General features: G+C 31.3%; 2 protein-coding genes across 2 annotated transcripts in view; both read left to right on the plus strand.

Annotated features, from left to right (window-relative positions):
* The first annotated feature begins 1,608 nt into the window (after nt 1–1,608).
* LOC107016024 (E3 ubiquitin-protein ligase RING1-like) lies at nt 1,609–6,652 on the plus strand. The gene is made up of 2 exons (XM_015216498.2): nt 1,609–2,615; nt 6,294–6,652. Exon 1 carries the CDS (start codon nt 1,647–1,649, stop codon nt 2,574–2,576), a length of 930 nt encoding a protein of 309 aa, XP_015071984.1. The 5' UTR covers nt 1,609–1,646; the 3' UTR covers nt 2,577–2,615; nt 6,294–6,652.
* A 9,825-nt stretch (nt 6,653–16,477) lies between these two features.
* Nucleotides 16,478–17,881, plus strand: part of LOC107017480 (transcription factor TCP7-like) — a 2,453-nt gene continuing 1,049 nt past the window's right edge. Inside the window, exon 1 of the mRNA XM_015217691.2 lies at nt 16,478–17,881. Coding sequence (XP_015073177.1) covers nt 17,259–17,881 — 623 coding nt within the window. The 5' untranslated portion in view covers nt 16,478–17,258.

A 17,881-nucleotide genomic window follows, 5' to 3' on the forward strand; every position in this document is an offset into this window, starting at 1 on the left:
TCGGGATTCACTCGTTTTTCAACTTCAATTTTTTGCTATTTATATTGAGCGAGTTTTTTTTATTTATAACGTTAATCATTAAGGTAATATTTTATTCACTTGAAAGTCATTTAACTGAAAAAAGTTTATAAAATTAAAATATTAAAGTAAGTTTTGTTAAATAAATTTAAAAATCATTTTAATTTCTCCATAATGATAAACGTAATAAACATCCCAACGAGTTGTCAAAAATACCACTCCCATTTGTTTGCCATTTACATGGCCTAATTTATATTTCTTTTTGCCATTTAAATTAGGTAGACTGACCGGGAAGACTCTCGTATTTGACTTTATTGTCACCTAGATCCTTCTAGTCACGACTTTTTCAACGAAACACTTAAAGTTATCAAAATATCTTATTTTGAATCCCTTTGAGCATGAGCGTCTCTCAATCGCGCTGATGTGGATAACACATCATTATCCATATCAGAAAACATACACAAAAATTGCTATATCATTTTTATCATTTCAAATATTTTAGTTTCCAAAAAGAAAAGAATCTCATTTTCATTTTAAAATTAGTCTTTTAAAATTGATTCACCAGAAAAAATATCTCTCAGGACACTTCATTCACGAATAGCCGCCGTTGAGATAGTCATTGTCAAGAAATCAACATCGACGAGTCGTGACGAGTTGTTTGGCCGAAAGATCCATCAAAATTAAAAGTGGAGGAAATGATAATCTTTTCATCAAGAGTTTTATGTTTTTCTCTCTTCTAAAATCTTTTTATCTATTTGTCATTTCAATCTTGTTTTCTCTTATTTGTTTCTTCTTCCTTTTTTTCTTCTATAAATCCAATCTCTTGTGTTAGAAGAGAAAAATAAAAAACAAGTATCGTAAAAAAGGATGAAGATTAGAGAAAGATAAACGAAGTAGGGGAGAGAGGAGGGGTAGGGGCAACGGTAATGGCGACAGTGATAACTTATGACGACGAAGAAGTAGAGTAACAGTAAGGAAATATAGAAAAATCCAAGAAGGGAATTTTTTTCATTACATATACATTTTTAATTGATGTATGTGCTTCACTTGCTTTTAAACGCGTGTAACCATACATTTCATCCTATTCAACAAATAAACGCCACATAAGTTTGGACAACAGTTACTGAGATTTAAAATAACGTGTTTTAATAATTTTAAATGTTTAACTGACAAAGTCGTGAGTAGATAGGTTTAGGTGTCAAATAGAATCAAATACGAGAATTTTTTGGAACATTTCGCCTTTAAATTAAATTATTTGAGTGGTTAGTATATATTATTTTATAATGAAGAAAATAATATCATTTTATAAAGATTCAAATTTAGAAATTGGTGCTTGACTTGATATGATTTAATCTAAACTATTAACATTTGGATTTTGAAATTGGTGCTTGACTTCGATTGTTTCATAAATAATATGAATAAAGAAAGATGTTAAATATATGTATATATTGAGAAAAAAATTACTAATATGGAAAAACATATAATATATGAAAATATTTGGCCTTTTTTTAAATAAATAAAATAAATAAATTATAATAGGTTTTACATTTTTTTTTAATATATATATATATTTTGACTATTCAACCGCCCCTATATTCTTTCATTTCCATTTTGTTCTGAGAATCAAAATGTCTTCCGCCGGAATCACCGTCGCCGACGGCGGCGCAGCGCTGTATTTCTGCTACAAATGCAGTAACACCGTCACCATTACCCCTTCTCCTACCGGCGATCTCTTCTGCCCTACTTGCAACAGTGATTTCGTCGAGGAATACGAGGAGCCGGACCCTGAACCGGAAATGTTTCCGAACTTCCCCAACCCGGGCTTGTTGAGTAGTTTACTCATGGGTGCTCGTCCGCGTTCTGCTCCTACCACCGGTTCTCATCAGCATTCTGCTCCTGCCACCGGTTCTCGTGTTTCCCCATACACTGCTTTTTTCAACTCAAACCGAAACCCTAGGCAAATGTCCACCGGGTCTGATGATTTCAATCCATTTGAGTTTCTTCAGACTCATCTGGCTGCTCTAAGAGCTAATGGGGCTAGTTTCGAGTTCGTTATCGAGGGGGGTAACGGGGGTAGTGGTCTCCAAATGCCGGCGAATTATGGGGACTATTTCGTTGGACCCGGGTTTGAGCAATTGATCCAGAATTTGGCAGAAAATGATCCAAACCGATATGGGACTCCTCCGGCGTCGAGAGCAGCGGTGGAGGGGCTCCCTACCATCAAAGTTGATGAGGAATTGATGCGTTCTGAACTGGCACAGTGTGCTGTTTGTAAGGATGATTTTGAGATGGGGTCAGATGTGATACAGATGCCTTGTAAGCATGTTTATCATAAGGATTGTATCATACCGTGGCTTGAGTTGCACAGTTCTTGCCCGGTTTGTCGCTATGAGTTGCCAACGGATGAGCCTGAGAATGAGAATAGGCAAAGAGACAATGATGGGGACTCGAGCGGGGATGGTTCTGCTTCTGGAAGTGGGGGGTCAGGGAGAAGGTTTACTACAATATCATTGCCATGGCCTTTGGGAAGTTTTGGAGCATCATCTAGCCAGGGATGATCTGAGTCTCGTGCGCAGCGGAACAGGGATTCTAACTAGGTAGAGATATACAAACCGTAATCGTCTTAATTTGATTGTTCAATTCATTTGATTCATATTTATACACGTGACTTGCAGATCGAAGCTAAAATTGTACCTGTTCATCGATTTGTGTGACTATCTGTTATTTCGTGTAGTTTGTTTGTAGTATTACTTTGTTGTAGTACTATTATGTTCCTACTTGTTGTTTTGTTACTTTGTATTGTTGATTGTACTTTCATTATCTGTTATTGTACTATTTTGCCTTGAGCCGGGGGTCTATCTGAAACGGCCTCTCTACCTCATCTCTAGGTAGACGTAAGGTTTGCGTACACTCTAACCTCCCATACCCCACTGTGTGGGATTACACTGAGTATGTTGTAGTTATTGTACTCTTAGTTGCGCGGACTCTTCACTTTTGATGTCGCACCCGTCTCGGATTCTTCAAAATACACTACTTTGACGAATCCGACACGCACCTGTTCGCATTTTTGAAGAGTCCGTGCAACATAGGTTGTACTTGACGTCATGAGTTGATATACCCAAAGTTGTGGTAAATATAAGGAATTCTAGACTAGGAAATGGGATTAACTGTGGTTATGCATTTTACTAGGTAGTTGGAATGTCCCTAACTGTGTTCATGAGACATCTTAATCAATCAGCTGTGCCTAATTCCGAAACTGTTGAGCTCATTTATATTCGCTGGCTCGATTTAGGTCCACTTCTACGTCCATGTTTGATGTTCAGAGTGTCTAGCTGGTCCTTACGTGAACCCGATGAGGTACTTGCTATAGAGGGACCTGAAGACTGATTCATATTTTAGGTTCATTTGGAGATGTGTTTAACAACTGTTCGATTTCTTCAGTTTTATATTTTCACAAGTCCTCGGACATGTGCAACCATGCTGATTAATATAAACATTTAAAAATGATTTCAATAAGGTTACAATATGTATGTGATGAGTTGCACAAAATTAGAAGGGGAAAATGATCGCACATTTTTATGGGCATTCTGCTTAGATTGTAATTCCCACTTAATCAACTTAAATAATAGAATTATAATGATAGCCTGTTCATTCAGTGGAAGATCTAGGATTTGAAGATGGCGTGCTCATTTTGTTTAAGATAAAGTTGCTAGCCTAGAAGGGTTACTTTCTGGAAGCTTTGTAATGTTTTTATAGTTTAGTTAGTTAATGAAAGACAAATGCATAATTGGAAACAATAAAGAAAAAATGAGCAAAAAAGAATCAGCAGTTAAAAGTATACGTATGAATTAGTTCTGTTTCCTTTTTTCCAACAAAAAAAGATTAATAGTTAGCACCTACTAGGATTCGAACCCTCAACAGAACGCATCAGTGCACTCTTATTTCAACTCTAGAACCAAAGCACCCATAAGAACTTTCGTTTTTGTCTGCTCACGAATAGATTATATTAGTTTTACAGATTTTCTTGATATATACACAAAATTCTCATCGGGAGCAATGGGGGCTCGAGCACCCGATACACTACTCGTGTAGTGGGTGTTTCCCTGTGTACTTTTGCTTTTGAAGATAGATTAACAGAACCTCTTTTCTTTCTTTCAAATTTGCACTTTATTTAAAGAGTATATTAAGGATAGGAAGAGACATTATTATCATTTTTAATTATAAAATATCTTTTTTCTAGTTTGCCACGTCCCAAAAAAAAAATCTTTTCCCTGCTTTATGTTACATTAATTGAATACATTTACCATCCTCTTTAGTCGTTAATATATAACCCATAGATACACTTGCACACACGTTCTACAATATATAATTTAACTCTCATTTAATTATGCAAAATGTTCATATTTAATGGAGTAGCCTTAATTGTGAAAATATAATGTGTTTACATTTTGTACAAGAACATTATTGGAATAGTTTTTAAGGGGTAAAATAATCTTTCAACTTTTAACTTTGGGGCTTCCACTTATGGAATAGTGTGGTGATTAATCCCATATATGCTTGTATTCTATGTATAGACCAACTGATAAAGTTATTAGCATATGTAGATATGTAGCACAACCTAAGTTGCTTTGACTCTTCGCTTTCGGTGCCAAAACCGTGTCGAGACGACATGGGCGTGGTTCTGTGCTGGGATAAGTACCTGATCTGGTCAACTAGGTTTGGGTACTTTGACCAAATTCGAGGGAATTTTTTTGGACAGATTCAATGATTTCTGTCCCTTTTCTTTTATCTCATTCCAAGATTCTCCTCTTGATCATTATTCACTCCTTGAGTTTTCCACATAATATATCATTATTTTGGTTTTATAACTCTTATGTTTAGCCAAATCCCCGCACCCCGTATCCACACATGGATCCATATCCCCGAACTTAAAAAATTAGGTCATAGAGGATCCGACCTCTAGATCTGCACCCTTATCGGATAGAGCGCAACTACTATTAATTGCTGAGACAAACTTTCTCACTCGACATGTGTGATTTTGAACTGCATGTGTAGTTGTTAAATGTCTTTGCAGATAACGTTCAGTGGCAGAACTAGTATTTAGTTTATGCTTGTATGTTGATAACTGTGCAACTACAAGGGCATTTACAACATAACACATGTTCTATTTGTATGAAATTATTTGCATTTGTCTTAATATGTACATACAAATACTTAGCCATCAATATGTGTATTATGCCATTTCTGGAAACAAGGGACCAAATCTATAAAATTGGTCAAATGTTGGAAAGAGGAGGTTATCCCGGTATTTTTATCCGTAGAAGGCCCAGAAAAGTGACCGACTAGGGCAGGACCCTATTGATAAATGTAAGGAAGCGTTTATGAGCCCTAGCAAAAGCCATAGCCCTTTAATTGCGTCGGGTATTCAGCCTTCTTTAGTCAAAGGATCTAATTTTCCATGTATTTCCAAGGTTATTGATGGTAGAGTAATTGCAACTTATGCCTTTGTTGAGCTCTTAGATGCGAGATTGTACATCTGTCAGTCTTCTTCATTTTGTGCACTTTGCTGGTATTTGGTTTGTGATGGCTTTTAATGATGTTTCACCATTGAATTCTAAAGTTTTATATGGGTCAAATAGGCAGGTTGGACTAAATTTGGGTGGGTTAAGCTAGTTGGATCAATAAGCAAATTGGTCATAGCCAATTTATCATATCTAATCTCCCTTTCAATTTCAAGGATTCCGTGAACGATGTCACTTAATTACTCTGCTGATCTTCCTTCTGGATGCTCTTGAGAAGTAGTTGAAAATGTTGCATTAGATTGTAAATAGTCCAAAAGTAGTTCCACTTCTTGCTAGTTTCCTTAGTCCTTAGGGTGAAATAGGACACACTTTTGCCTTTTGCTCCTTCTTGATGTACGTATCACACCTACATAGTACTGTAAACATCTATGTAGTATCATCTCTGATGAAAAGAAATGGTACAACTTCTTGATCTTTCTCTTGTAAAGTAATAATTAGGTAATATTTCATGCTCTTTATTGGTACTTCTGTTTGATGTCCTATGTTATGTTGATCATACACTTCAATTGTCAACTCTTTCCTACATTCATTGCTGATATCCAGAGATGTTACAAATTTGTTTTTGATTTTGTAGATACAAACATGGTATACCACTTTGAAATGTATTTTGTATCATATTTTTCTGGGAAACGATTTGTCATGTGTTAATATACCTTGTCAAATTTGATCATTAATGATTTCTCTGTTTTACAGGTGGTATCCTTGCTTGCAGGTTGTATCATGGATGACAAAGTTGGAGGAGTTGTTGGGTAGATTATTAGAAAATGCTACAAAGGTAAAGGATTAGGTTTCATCTCTTAAAACATAGATACAGGGTCTACACAAACCCCAGATAGTATTGCAAGATGTTTGTCTGAATGTTTTGCATCAGATGTCCAAAGTTTTCATTTATGCTTCATCAATCGCGAATTTTGCGGATTGTTTTAGTCCTTGTGCAGTTGATCTGGCATTACTGTTTTGCTCGATCCCTGTGCTGCTATAGTTGATGAATTTCTTTGATACATATTTTTCTCATCAAAAAGCCTATATGATGCTTGTGGTTTGAGTTGGCTTTGTGTGGTTATGGCATTCAAAATGCATTGAACTTCATAACATTTATGCTATGCTCTTGGACTCTTGAGTCTCGTCTGCTAAACCCCTTCTTACTACGGTGATGCTATCAATTACAAAACCCTGCTGGTCTTGCTTTAGTATTGCAAGTGGGGGTACTCAGACCCCATTTTTGCAGTGTACTTTACTATATGTTAGAAGCGTACTTGTAAAAATATGCTTCTACCAACACAACTTCGGTAGAAGCAATTCTTTCATTAGTAGCTACATTGGATTCACTCTTACTGCATGAGAAGTAGCTGTACATTCGCTACAAATCCCCGTGCTTTCTAGCCAAACCCGTCCCAGATAGCCTCAGCCTTCACTAAAGTCTGCTCTTGATATCGTTGTTCTGCAACTCTGATAGTCCTAAACCGGTTTAGGCTAGCTCTTGGCTCGTACCTATCTCTTTGGGGGCTTGTGGATGAGTGTAGCGTAGCGCTTAATGCCTATTATAGCAGTGAATCTCTTAGGTCTTTCTCTCTTTCCTGTTACTAAACTATTCATTTGTTCATTTGATGTCGAATCATCTGTCTGATAGCCATACCTATTCATTCGTTAAATTGACGTTCAATCAGGTATGAATAGGTGTGGCTATCAAATACATGATTCGACGTCAACTTAATGAATGGTGTCACATAAAAAGAAACAAACGGAAGGAGTACATTTATTAATTACCTTTTTTCCTTTCTAAATATAGCCTGTTGCTTTAGAATTTTAGCCCAGAAAATAGATAAACAAAGGCCCACATAAATAGGCACTTAAATAAGGTGATGCCCATATCATAACAAGAATATTTATAAAAAATTCGAGGAATATTTTATATTGACCCATTTTTTCTATATAGGGCCCTACAAATCATTGTTGTTTTTTTGAGGAATTAATTAGTACAAATATAATATGATTCACAGATCATAATCTCAATATTAAACAATGGATTAGAAAGGGAATGTCTTATCATTTACTTTTTAAAAAATTAATATTATCAACTCCCATAAAAAGCACACCAATATCCTTACCAAAGATCTTGCATCGTCGTTTAGTGAATATTAATCATTATCATTATTGTAGTGGTTAGACTAAGCTTAAATAAGTGTTCTTTTGTTTGTCGTTTTATTTAGTTGTTTGATATTTGAAAATTTCTTACCTCATTTAATTTCAACTCGCGTCAAATGAGCTCATTAAGAAAATACAAGTGTTTTCCATCAAAATACTTTATTATTCACAGAATTGTGGCGTACGCAAAAGAGTCAATTTTTTTTGAAACTCGACTTTCTTTATTTTTGTTTGTTATTTATACACATATCACATATGATATCATTTAGGGTAAGGTATATTCATTTTTGTTTAGGATCAAGGATGGTGTGATTAATCATTCTTTCTTAGCTGGGGCGGATTTAGATCATTAGCTATGACTTTGGACCGAAATAATAATTTTTGCTTAAATTTTATTTTTGTATTAATGATAGATATTGAGTCGTGAATTCATACGTCATAAATTTCGTGAAAAAGCATAAAATTTATAATTTTTAAATTCTGATGCTGCTTTCACCCGATGCTCGTTAAATGACAATCTTATTACATGATTGACAATCAAGAAAGTTGATTTGTTTTTTTTTCTTTTTGGGAAAAGTGTATTAACCTAATGTGGAATATAGGCACTCGTGTGCTTAAATTAAATTTAAATAATTGCATGGTAATCATAGAGTATAATCTTTTAAGCTGTATAAACACCGCATTACACGGAGTCATTAGCCGCCCTTAATTCAAAGATTAATTAATTCAATTAAATTAAAACAAAGACAATTCATAAAGTTTAATAAAATATTATTATTAAACAATTTTTAAATTATGTTTGTGAAGAAACAATCATAGCATTTGTTATGCTGTTTTAATAAATTGAAAATGATTGAAGAAAAAGTTATGTAGGGTATTATTCTTTGTTTTAATTAAGTTAATCAATTAAAATGATATCAACATTAATAATTTTTGTTTCTTTGTTCCTTTTAAACAATAATTGTACTTAGTTGGTTTTATTAATTTTTGTTTCTTTTATGTCGGTCAATTAAATCATTGATAAGAAAAAAAAAGAATTAAATCATTAAGAAGTACAGCCTAATTAAGGTGCGTTGCTACTAATCAAAAATGTTTTTCGTGAAAAATATTTTCTTAAAAAAAAATGTAAATTGATTTCTTTGTAAAAAATACCTTACAGACCGAGTGAAGATAATTAATATCATCTATCGAATACATTTCTCTTACTTTCCATCTTGTTTTTCTGATCAATCGAACATGACAGAAAATTAAAACGCGACCTAATTTTCTACTTCTTATTTTTTGCCAAAAGAAAATACTTATCAAAATACGTCTATAGAACATGATTGTTATAGAGAAAATTATTAATTTAAAATCGTAATTGAAAAGTATTATAAGGGTCAGGATTGGTCAGCCAAAAGGAAATTTTTATTCAACATGAATTCCACATAACTAAGTCAAAATTTATTAATTATTTTATAAGAGTTATCATAAAATTAATATAGTGTTTAATTTATCGAATTAAATATAAAAAGTATGTATATATGTTGCACGTTTTGCATGATTTTAATGGTCATGTTATTTGCATTTGATGCATTTTCTTTGGTCTTTATACTTATGGACATAGACTTACTGACAATTTAATATCTAAACTAATGAAAGTTACAATTTAATATCTAAATTAATGGAAGTTGCATATGAAGATTGTTGAAATTTCTTTGAGTGCATTTTGGTGAAAAATTAAAAAAAAAATTGACATAATAATTTTTTTTTCTAAATGAATATCTTTCGATTTATAAAAATGCAATAAGTTTTGTTAATACGGTTAAAGCCCGTGATTTCTTAAATTTTGTTAAATCAACTAAGAGTCAGACTCAAATCTCATAAGAAGTAATATGTACATTTTATCTAGGGAAGATGCACAAGTACCCCTCAACCTATGCCAGAATCCCTAGAGACACACTTATACTATACTAAGGTCCTATCACCCCCCTAAACTTATTTTATAAGTAATTTTTTACCCCTTTTCGATTTACGTGACACTAGTTTGAAAAGAAAAAGTCAACCAGCGGTGGACCCACAAGATAGTGCCACGTAGGCCTAAAAGGGGTAGAAAATTATTAATAAAATAAGTTCAGGGGATAATAGAACCTTAGCATAGTATAAATGTGTCTCTGAGATTTCAAACATAGATTGAGATGGTACTTATGCATTTTTATTCGTGCTAGCTTTAGACTTTTCAAATTGTGGAGCAATTTTATCTATAGTTTATTTTTATGGATTGTGACCACACATCTTTATTTTCACATTTTGCCAAATTCAAAGTACTTATATATTATTATATCAATAGAAATAATGGCTCCAATATGAAAGCAAAATATTTTCCAAACTAAATTCTAAAATCCACTTACTTAAGTTAATTTAAACAAAATATATAACAAACCTATTTACATTTGAGTTATTTCCATCATTTTAGTTGCTTTGATAATTTATTTATGATATTTTTATAATAAATTCCACCTAATATCATTCCAATATATGTAATCTATAGATACTTTCTATCATTTTTAATCGAGAAATAAGTCTAAAATAAATGCTTATGAAATACATTTATTTTTATAAATAGTGCTTCACTTTCAAATGAATTTTCTTCATATATATAAAAATAGCATAATAAGTGCAATTTCATGTATAATATCTGAAAATAATAGCATACACACAAACTTTAACAGTATTTTTATGGATCGGGAAGTTTTTGATATACTTTCGCCTCAAATAAAATATAGGATTTTAAAAGCAACAAGATAAATAAAAAGTTGTTATAAAAGAAATAAAATTAGCATCATTTTGAGATGAATACACATAAAAGATGATATCTTTTTTTCATAGAAAAACATCTTTGCTCTTCTTGTTAATGACATAAATATAAACGCAAATTATGATATTATTAACATTAATAACACTATACTTTAATTCTATTTTAATCGGGTTTGACATTTTTTTAGTAGACCTTTGACTCAAAAAAAATATTTAATCAGAAATATAATTAAAAATAACGATAACATAATATGAAAAAGGTTATTAAAAGAAAAAAGAATAATTTGATTTTGTAAACACTAGATGAGATTGTTTTATTATTATCATTTTTATAAAAAAAAATTATTTTTTTGTTATTATGACCTAATAAATGGAATTATGACGTCATTATACTACACGTGCTGTACGTCTACTTTCCTTGTTTTTACATGTAACCGACTAACCGTATACGAGCTATGTGTACGTGTGAACCTTATAGTGGCAAATTACGTAATTTTCATGTTTTTTATGTCTAATTTGGGAAATTGTATTACATGAGTCACCTCTGAGTACTCTACACTGTCTACTGAGTGCATTAAAACAATTTCAGCAAAGACTGCTCCACGCGCTTTCTTTGGCGCGTGTGGACACGACTCACCTATTTGCTATTGCGTGGTAAACTGAGAGAGAACATGACCAAAATACCCCTTGATGTATTTGAATTTTGATTTTATTTGATTATTTCGTTTGATATGTGTGATAAGGATAATCATTAATAAGCACGATTATATTGGAGTTGAAACTAATAAGTATTTATTTATTTTTAATAAGATGTTTCGAGATTAAGTTTTTTTTGAAATATTGAATCGTCTTTATTCTGAAATGTTTTATCTTCAAATGTGAGATCTTTTAGTGTGAATTCGAATCGAATCGCTTTTTGATGATGGATAATAAACATCTAATGAAAAGAATAATAATAATTTAGAAATAAAATTTAAGATTACTTTTATTTCATGTTTAAGTTGATGTATTGGCTAGTTTTAAAATTATTTTAGCTACTATTTATATAAAAATTGTGGGATTATTATTTCATATTTAAGGTGAGATAAAGATTATATCGGATATCTTATTGTTTCTTTTTTTAAATATCATAGAAGATTGGGATAACAATAAGAATTAAGGCCTTTAGTGATTTAATGAAATGTAAAAATGTCATAAAATTTAATTATAAGTCTAGAGGTTGATTTTCAAATATTTTTTGAAATGCTTTGTTTCTCTCTTCTAATTGTGACATCTCAATTTATGATAACCGTCTAAGCGTGTTTCAATCAACGTTAATTGGAAAGAGCATCGCCGAAGGTTACTGTTCTTAACTCTCAAGTTCATCTCAGTTTGATAATAAAAAGAACACGTTGACACATTACCGAATGTAACAGATACCTAAAGAAAAAAATTAAAGTTTGAAGGTCTAATTGACAAAGAACTCAACTATCCACACATCACCAACTTGCTCGACTATCTCAGTTTAGTTTGCTGAAATAAGTTCTTAAAAATTATTTCAGACTTGAGTTGCTGAAATTTTTAATCATAAAATTTTAATTTTTTTCAAATATTGGTACAAAATACTATTTAAAATTTTAAAAATTTGCACAAAGTTAATTTTAACTTCAAAATTTATGAGAAAAAGGAGAGTTGAATATGGACATTGAATATAATTGCACATGAAACATTTATTCATTCTCTAAAAAGATAAAAAAATCAAAATAACTAAAAATAGAGGCTTATTAATTATTAGACACACATTTAAAAATGTTTTTTTTTTCGGTTATTTATTTTAAGAAAATGATAGAATGACTTTGTAATTGCTTTGTCTCTAAATTGGGGAACAGATAATACAATTGGAGTAACAATAATATAATACTTTAAATCTTATTTCACTCTTTAAAGGGAAATTGCTTTATTTAACATTGCAAGTTGGGACCAAAAATCAATAAATTGAGTTCTCTGACATTTGGGCTCCAAAACAATTAATAAAATTTTATATGAATCCACTATATATTTTTATTCTTATTTTGAAAGAAAAATGATTTCTTATGGTTAAGAAGTCTACGTCGAAATCGATACGAAATTGATCTCCTTATATAAAATTTAGACAATTTTCTTTATATAAAATTTAGACAATTTTCTTTTTATAAGTTACTTTTGGGATTAAATTAAATTTAAGATTTATTTTTACATAATATTAAAGTCAGATATATCCTATTTCCTTGTTTATTGATATAATTGGATTCCTATATTATATTGTTTACGCTCTAGTTAACGAGATTTGAGCGTGCAGGGAGTGTTAAGAAATTTTTCAACAGATAAAAACGAATGAGAAATTAGTTTCCTTATATAGACTTTATCTATTCTTCCTTCATAAGTTAACTTTTGAAGTCGATTATCATCTTATATTTGTGATAGATTTAAAATAAAATGAATTAATTGATTAAATGATCATTTAAGTATCGTAAAGATTTCACTAAAGTTATATTTTAAATTTTTCTCTCAATATAATTATCTAAGTTTTAAAATTATTTTTTTGAATTTTTTGGTATAAAGTCATTCTAACTATAATATTATGTCTTACAAAAACTTCATTCTCTTATGAGATTTCTTAAATAACATGTCATGTAACGTTTATTCTCCTTGACATAAAAAATAAAAAAAATTATTATGACATGGCATGTAAATTAATCAATCTAGCTAGAGAAACAGACTTTATAAAACCATAAAGTTGAATAATCTTGAATAATTATATGGTGAAGAAATTAAAAATGAATATAATAGAATCTTCTCAATTATTGAAGGACTATAAAGGAAATTAATTTATTTTAAAATCTTAGTTATAATATACTTTTGTTTGGATTTTATTGGTTAAAACTATATTTTAAAATTTTATTTTGAAAACTACTTTCATACGTAAGTGACTGTTGTTATTTTCTCGTGTCTTATTTCATGCATATTATTATCTAATAATTAATTAATTAATAATCCACTATGGTGTTTGTGAGTTATCCCATTTGGTCATATATTTTGTTTAATTTTTTAATTACAATTAGGCACATAAAGGTAGAAGGAATCAAATTCTTAAAAAATAATTATTGGTGTATTATGACTTAATATCCATAATAATAATTCCTTTTTAACGAGCCTTATCCATTTGAAATTTTGATGTTGACAATTTAACAACCATGACAAATTTCTTCATCCAATACCAAATTTTGCTATAACCAATTCTATGTTAAAATATTCTCAAATTATTTAGCATTTTCGATGTGTTTGGTACGAAAGAAAAGTATTTTTTAAAAAAATATGTGAGTTTTTTTGACCTATTTTGTTTTATCTTTTAAAATAACATAATATACTCAGTGAAATCTCATTAAGTAGGGTTGAATGAGGATAAAGTGTACGCATATCTTATCAATACTCCGTGGAGGTAAAAAGATGTTTTCAAAAGACTCTCCACTCATCAACACCAACTAATAAAAGAAGAAAACATAACGTTTAATAAAAGATCGTAGTTGTATTGTCTACACAAGAAGAACAAATAACAACAAATCAATGTGATGATAATAGAGATACTATAAACAACATATAATAAGACTTAAGAGCTACAACAAATGTACGACTAGTGCTACAACATGCATTAAGAAGCTTAAACAAGACAACACTCTATCCCTACTGACCTTTTACTCTAATACGTGACTTCAACTTCTTCCTATTTAAGTCAATTCTGTAATATGAAGTCGCGTCATTTCATATGTTTAATCATCTCTTCTCAATACTTTTTCAAGTTAGCCCTTACAGGCTACAACTAATCTCTCACATCTCCTAACTGGAGCATTGACACACCTCCTCTACACATACTCAGATCATCTTACCTTTACGTAAGCAAAAACGTGTAGGAGTTCAATCCTCTTCAAAACATAATATCAAATGCTTCTCGTTGAAAGCTTGAATCATGCGAACTTGAGATCCTTGAAATTAGAATTTATTCGACAACGTATTATAAAATTCTATCAATCATCTATATCTTATGAATGAAAAGTCTACTTTAAAATTTTCTATTCCCATCAAGTTAAATAATTTAATCTCAACTTTACATTGATACAATAATACGTATTACTTAACAAAGATTACATAACAACATATAAATAAAATATACCATTTGCATCGAAAATAAAGAGTTCGCTTAAAAATTATCTATTTTTCCTCTTTGTGATAGACTTGAAGTGTTCAAAGCTTATTTACTTTTGGTTAAACATTAACCACCATGTTGGAACACATGCAACATTTTATTGACCATTTTGGTTATTAATTTATTTCAATTTTTTATATATAAAATAAGTAGACTAGTCAAGTCATTTAAAACTCAAGCCTCAACAAACCCAATTATTGATACAAAAAATATACATAACTTTGTGGGCCATATTTTTAAACAAATTGTGGGACCCACCAACCTAACAACAATAATAATTAAATAGTGAAATGTAGGGGGACCAATTTTTCTTTTTTTTTTAACTTTAAATAAAAATAGGAAAAATATGTATTAAAAAATTTAGCTTGAAATTAAAATTTCCCTCTATGGAGACTTTTTTGGTCCACAGTACGGATTAATATGACCCACTCTGACAAAATTTAAAGCTTAAATTCTCCCTATTTTTTCCTAAAAGATAACATTATGATAAAATGGGGAATTTTATATACCTAAGTTTTATTCTCCTTTTTCATTAATAATATTTTTCTTTCTTGAGTACATATCACATGAATGCAAAATCTAATTTAATTGATATTGTATGAATACAATTTTATGGTATATATATATATATATATATATATATATATAAGTAATTATTAATGAAATTATCGGAATAAATCGAATTAACATTCAAGTAACTCGAGCGATTAAGAAGGAAGGGGAACAGAGTAATAAATTGTCTAATTAGTTGAAATGTGAACTCGATTCATTCGAATGACTTTACGATATATTTTTTCTTAAATATATGTAAAATCAAATGTAAGTGTATTTAAAACTAATTAATTCAATATATGTGTTTTCAAAGTATGAGAGAGACTAACAACTAATTATGTGACAAATGTATATTAAATATATGTAAAATTATATGTTTTATGCATGAGAAATTCTAACATCCAAAATATGGTGAATAAGTGTAAAAATAGATAGTAGCAACTAAATTTTTTAATACACATATATATGTATTATGATACATAAATCACAGTATATAGTTTCACAATATTCCTATAAAGAATACTAAAGGAAGTAGAATACACTACATTTTAAAATTTATGATTGACTTGTACAAATAAAATCTAGCAAAAAATACATTAAACTTAATCTTAGTTTTGTTAAATAAATCTTCAATTTTAAATATACAACATCTAGACATACTCCTCCAAAATTCATGTGTTAGTTAATTATTCGTGAAACACAATAAAAAAAAGGAGAAAATGCACAAATACCCCTATAGACTATGATCGATTTCAGAGAAATATCTTAACTAAACTAAAGTCCTATTATTCCTTGAACTCATCTTTTGTTTAATTATATACACCTTTTGTCTTACGTGACATACTCCATGACCCCGCACAATTGAAGCGTGTAGGAGATATTTGAATGCCACGTAAGTAAAAAAGATGCACAAAATTACAAAAAGAAAAAGTTAAAGAGATAGTAAAACCTTAATTTAGTTAAGGCGTGTCTACTTATATCAATAAAAATAAATTGAAATATGTATTACCAGTTAAGATCAAGTTAAAAAACATGCATTTTCAAAGTTAGGAGATTTTTCATACATCCAAAGAAAGCGACTATAAAAATTGCAATATAGTGATAAGTTACTCCTTCATTTTTAATCAAGAGAGCGCAAATTCAAGTTTAATCGAACGTCGACTGACCGACGAAAGAAACCACGGAAAGAAAGTGTGAAAAATGGAAAGAGATGGTGAAAATTTGTGTGTGAATGTGAAGATTGAAGAGAGAGAGAGAGAGGAGTGAGCGCGTGAAAGAGGGTAGTGGGTACTGTACTGGATTGCTAGCAGGGATGAGCTGTGAATATATGTGTAAGAGAGTAGTACTAATGTCCCCACCACCCATGTGACCTTCTTCCTGTCACCACCAGTTCCTGCTTCTCAATCATTAGTCCTCTTCCCCCTCCCCCTACCTAGCTTCCTCCATTGTTGTATCTCTACTATTTTTACATACTATTTGTTTTTTTTCTACTATACTTGAGTGGTGAATCTTTTGATTTTGATAAGTATTTTTTACATATTTGTTGTTTTGGGCTCTGTTTTTTTTTCTCCTATGAATAGAGCTTTTTCTATTACTTGAAATTTCAAATGAAGCTGCTTTCTTGATTTGTAAAAGTTTTTTCTTTTCTTTGTTTGGGGTTTTGTTTAATTCAGCTCTGTTTTCCAGAGCTTGGTGAATTTGTTGTTTTTTTCTTTGTTGGGGTTTGCTCAATTCAGCTCATAAATCCCATATTGCTACTCTATTTGGACTTGATTTTCAATTATTTGTTGTTTTTTATTTGTTGGGGTTTGCTCAATTCAGCTCACAAATCCCATATTAGTACTCTATTTGGACTTGATTTTCAATTATTGTTGGGTTTTGTTTGTTGATAAATCCCAGTAATTTTCCACCACTACCGTTTTTGCTGCTAGTGTTTTGAGCTTCTAATGTCGACGTCTGCAGAGGGAAATGGAGCTATAATTGATTCTCAGAGGCAACAACAACAACAACAACAGGCGCCTACTGGGGTTGGTACAAATGGTGCTTTAACAGTGAAAAAACCGCCGGTAAAAGACCGGCATAGTAAGGTTGATGGTAGAGGAAGACGTATAAGGATGCCAATTGTATGTGCTGCAAGAGTTTTTCAGCTTACTCGTGAATTGGGTCACAAATCCGATGGACAAACTATCGAATGGCTGCTTCGTCAAGCTGAGCCTTCAATTATAGCTGCTACTGGTACTGGTACTATTCCTGCTAGTTTCTCTACTGTATCTGTATCGGTACGGAACTCAACTGCATCTCTTGTTTCATCACTCTCCGCTCCACTTGATCAGAAATCATCACAAATGATTTCACCGGCGCCGTTTATCCTCGGGAAACGTCTCCGGTCAGATGACGAAAACATTGAAAATGGGAATAAGGATGATGTAGCTGTGGCTGCCGGAGCTGCTACTGCTGTGGGTCCCACGGCTGGGTTTTGGGCTGTTCCAGCTAGGCCTGATTTTGGTCAAATTTGGAGCTTTGCGGCGGCACCGCCACCAGAAATGATGGTGCCAACCTCCGCGGCTGC

Source organism: Solanum pennellii, chromosome 4 (assembly GCF_001406875.1).
Source record: "Solanum pennellii chromosome 4, SPENNV200".
In the NCBI taxonomy this organism is placed as follows: Eukaryota; Viridiplantae; Streptophyta; class Magnoliopsida; order Solanales; family Solanaceae; genus Solanum; species Solanum pennellii.

Bases quoted from the DNA above. Each gene is read 5' to 3' on its own strand.
- LOC107016024 (XM_015216498.2), top strand. From the start codon at position 1,647: ATGTCTTCCGCCGGAATCACCGTCGCCGACGGCGGCGCAGCGCTGTAT.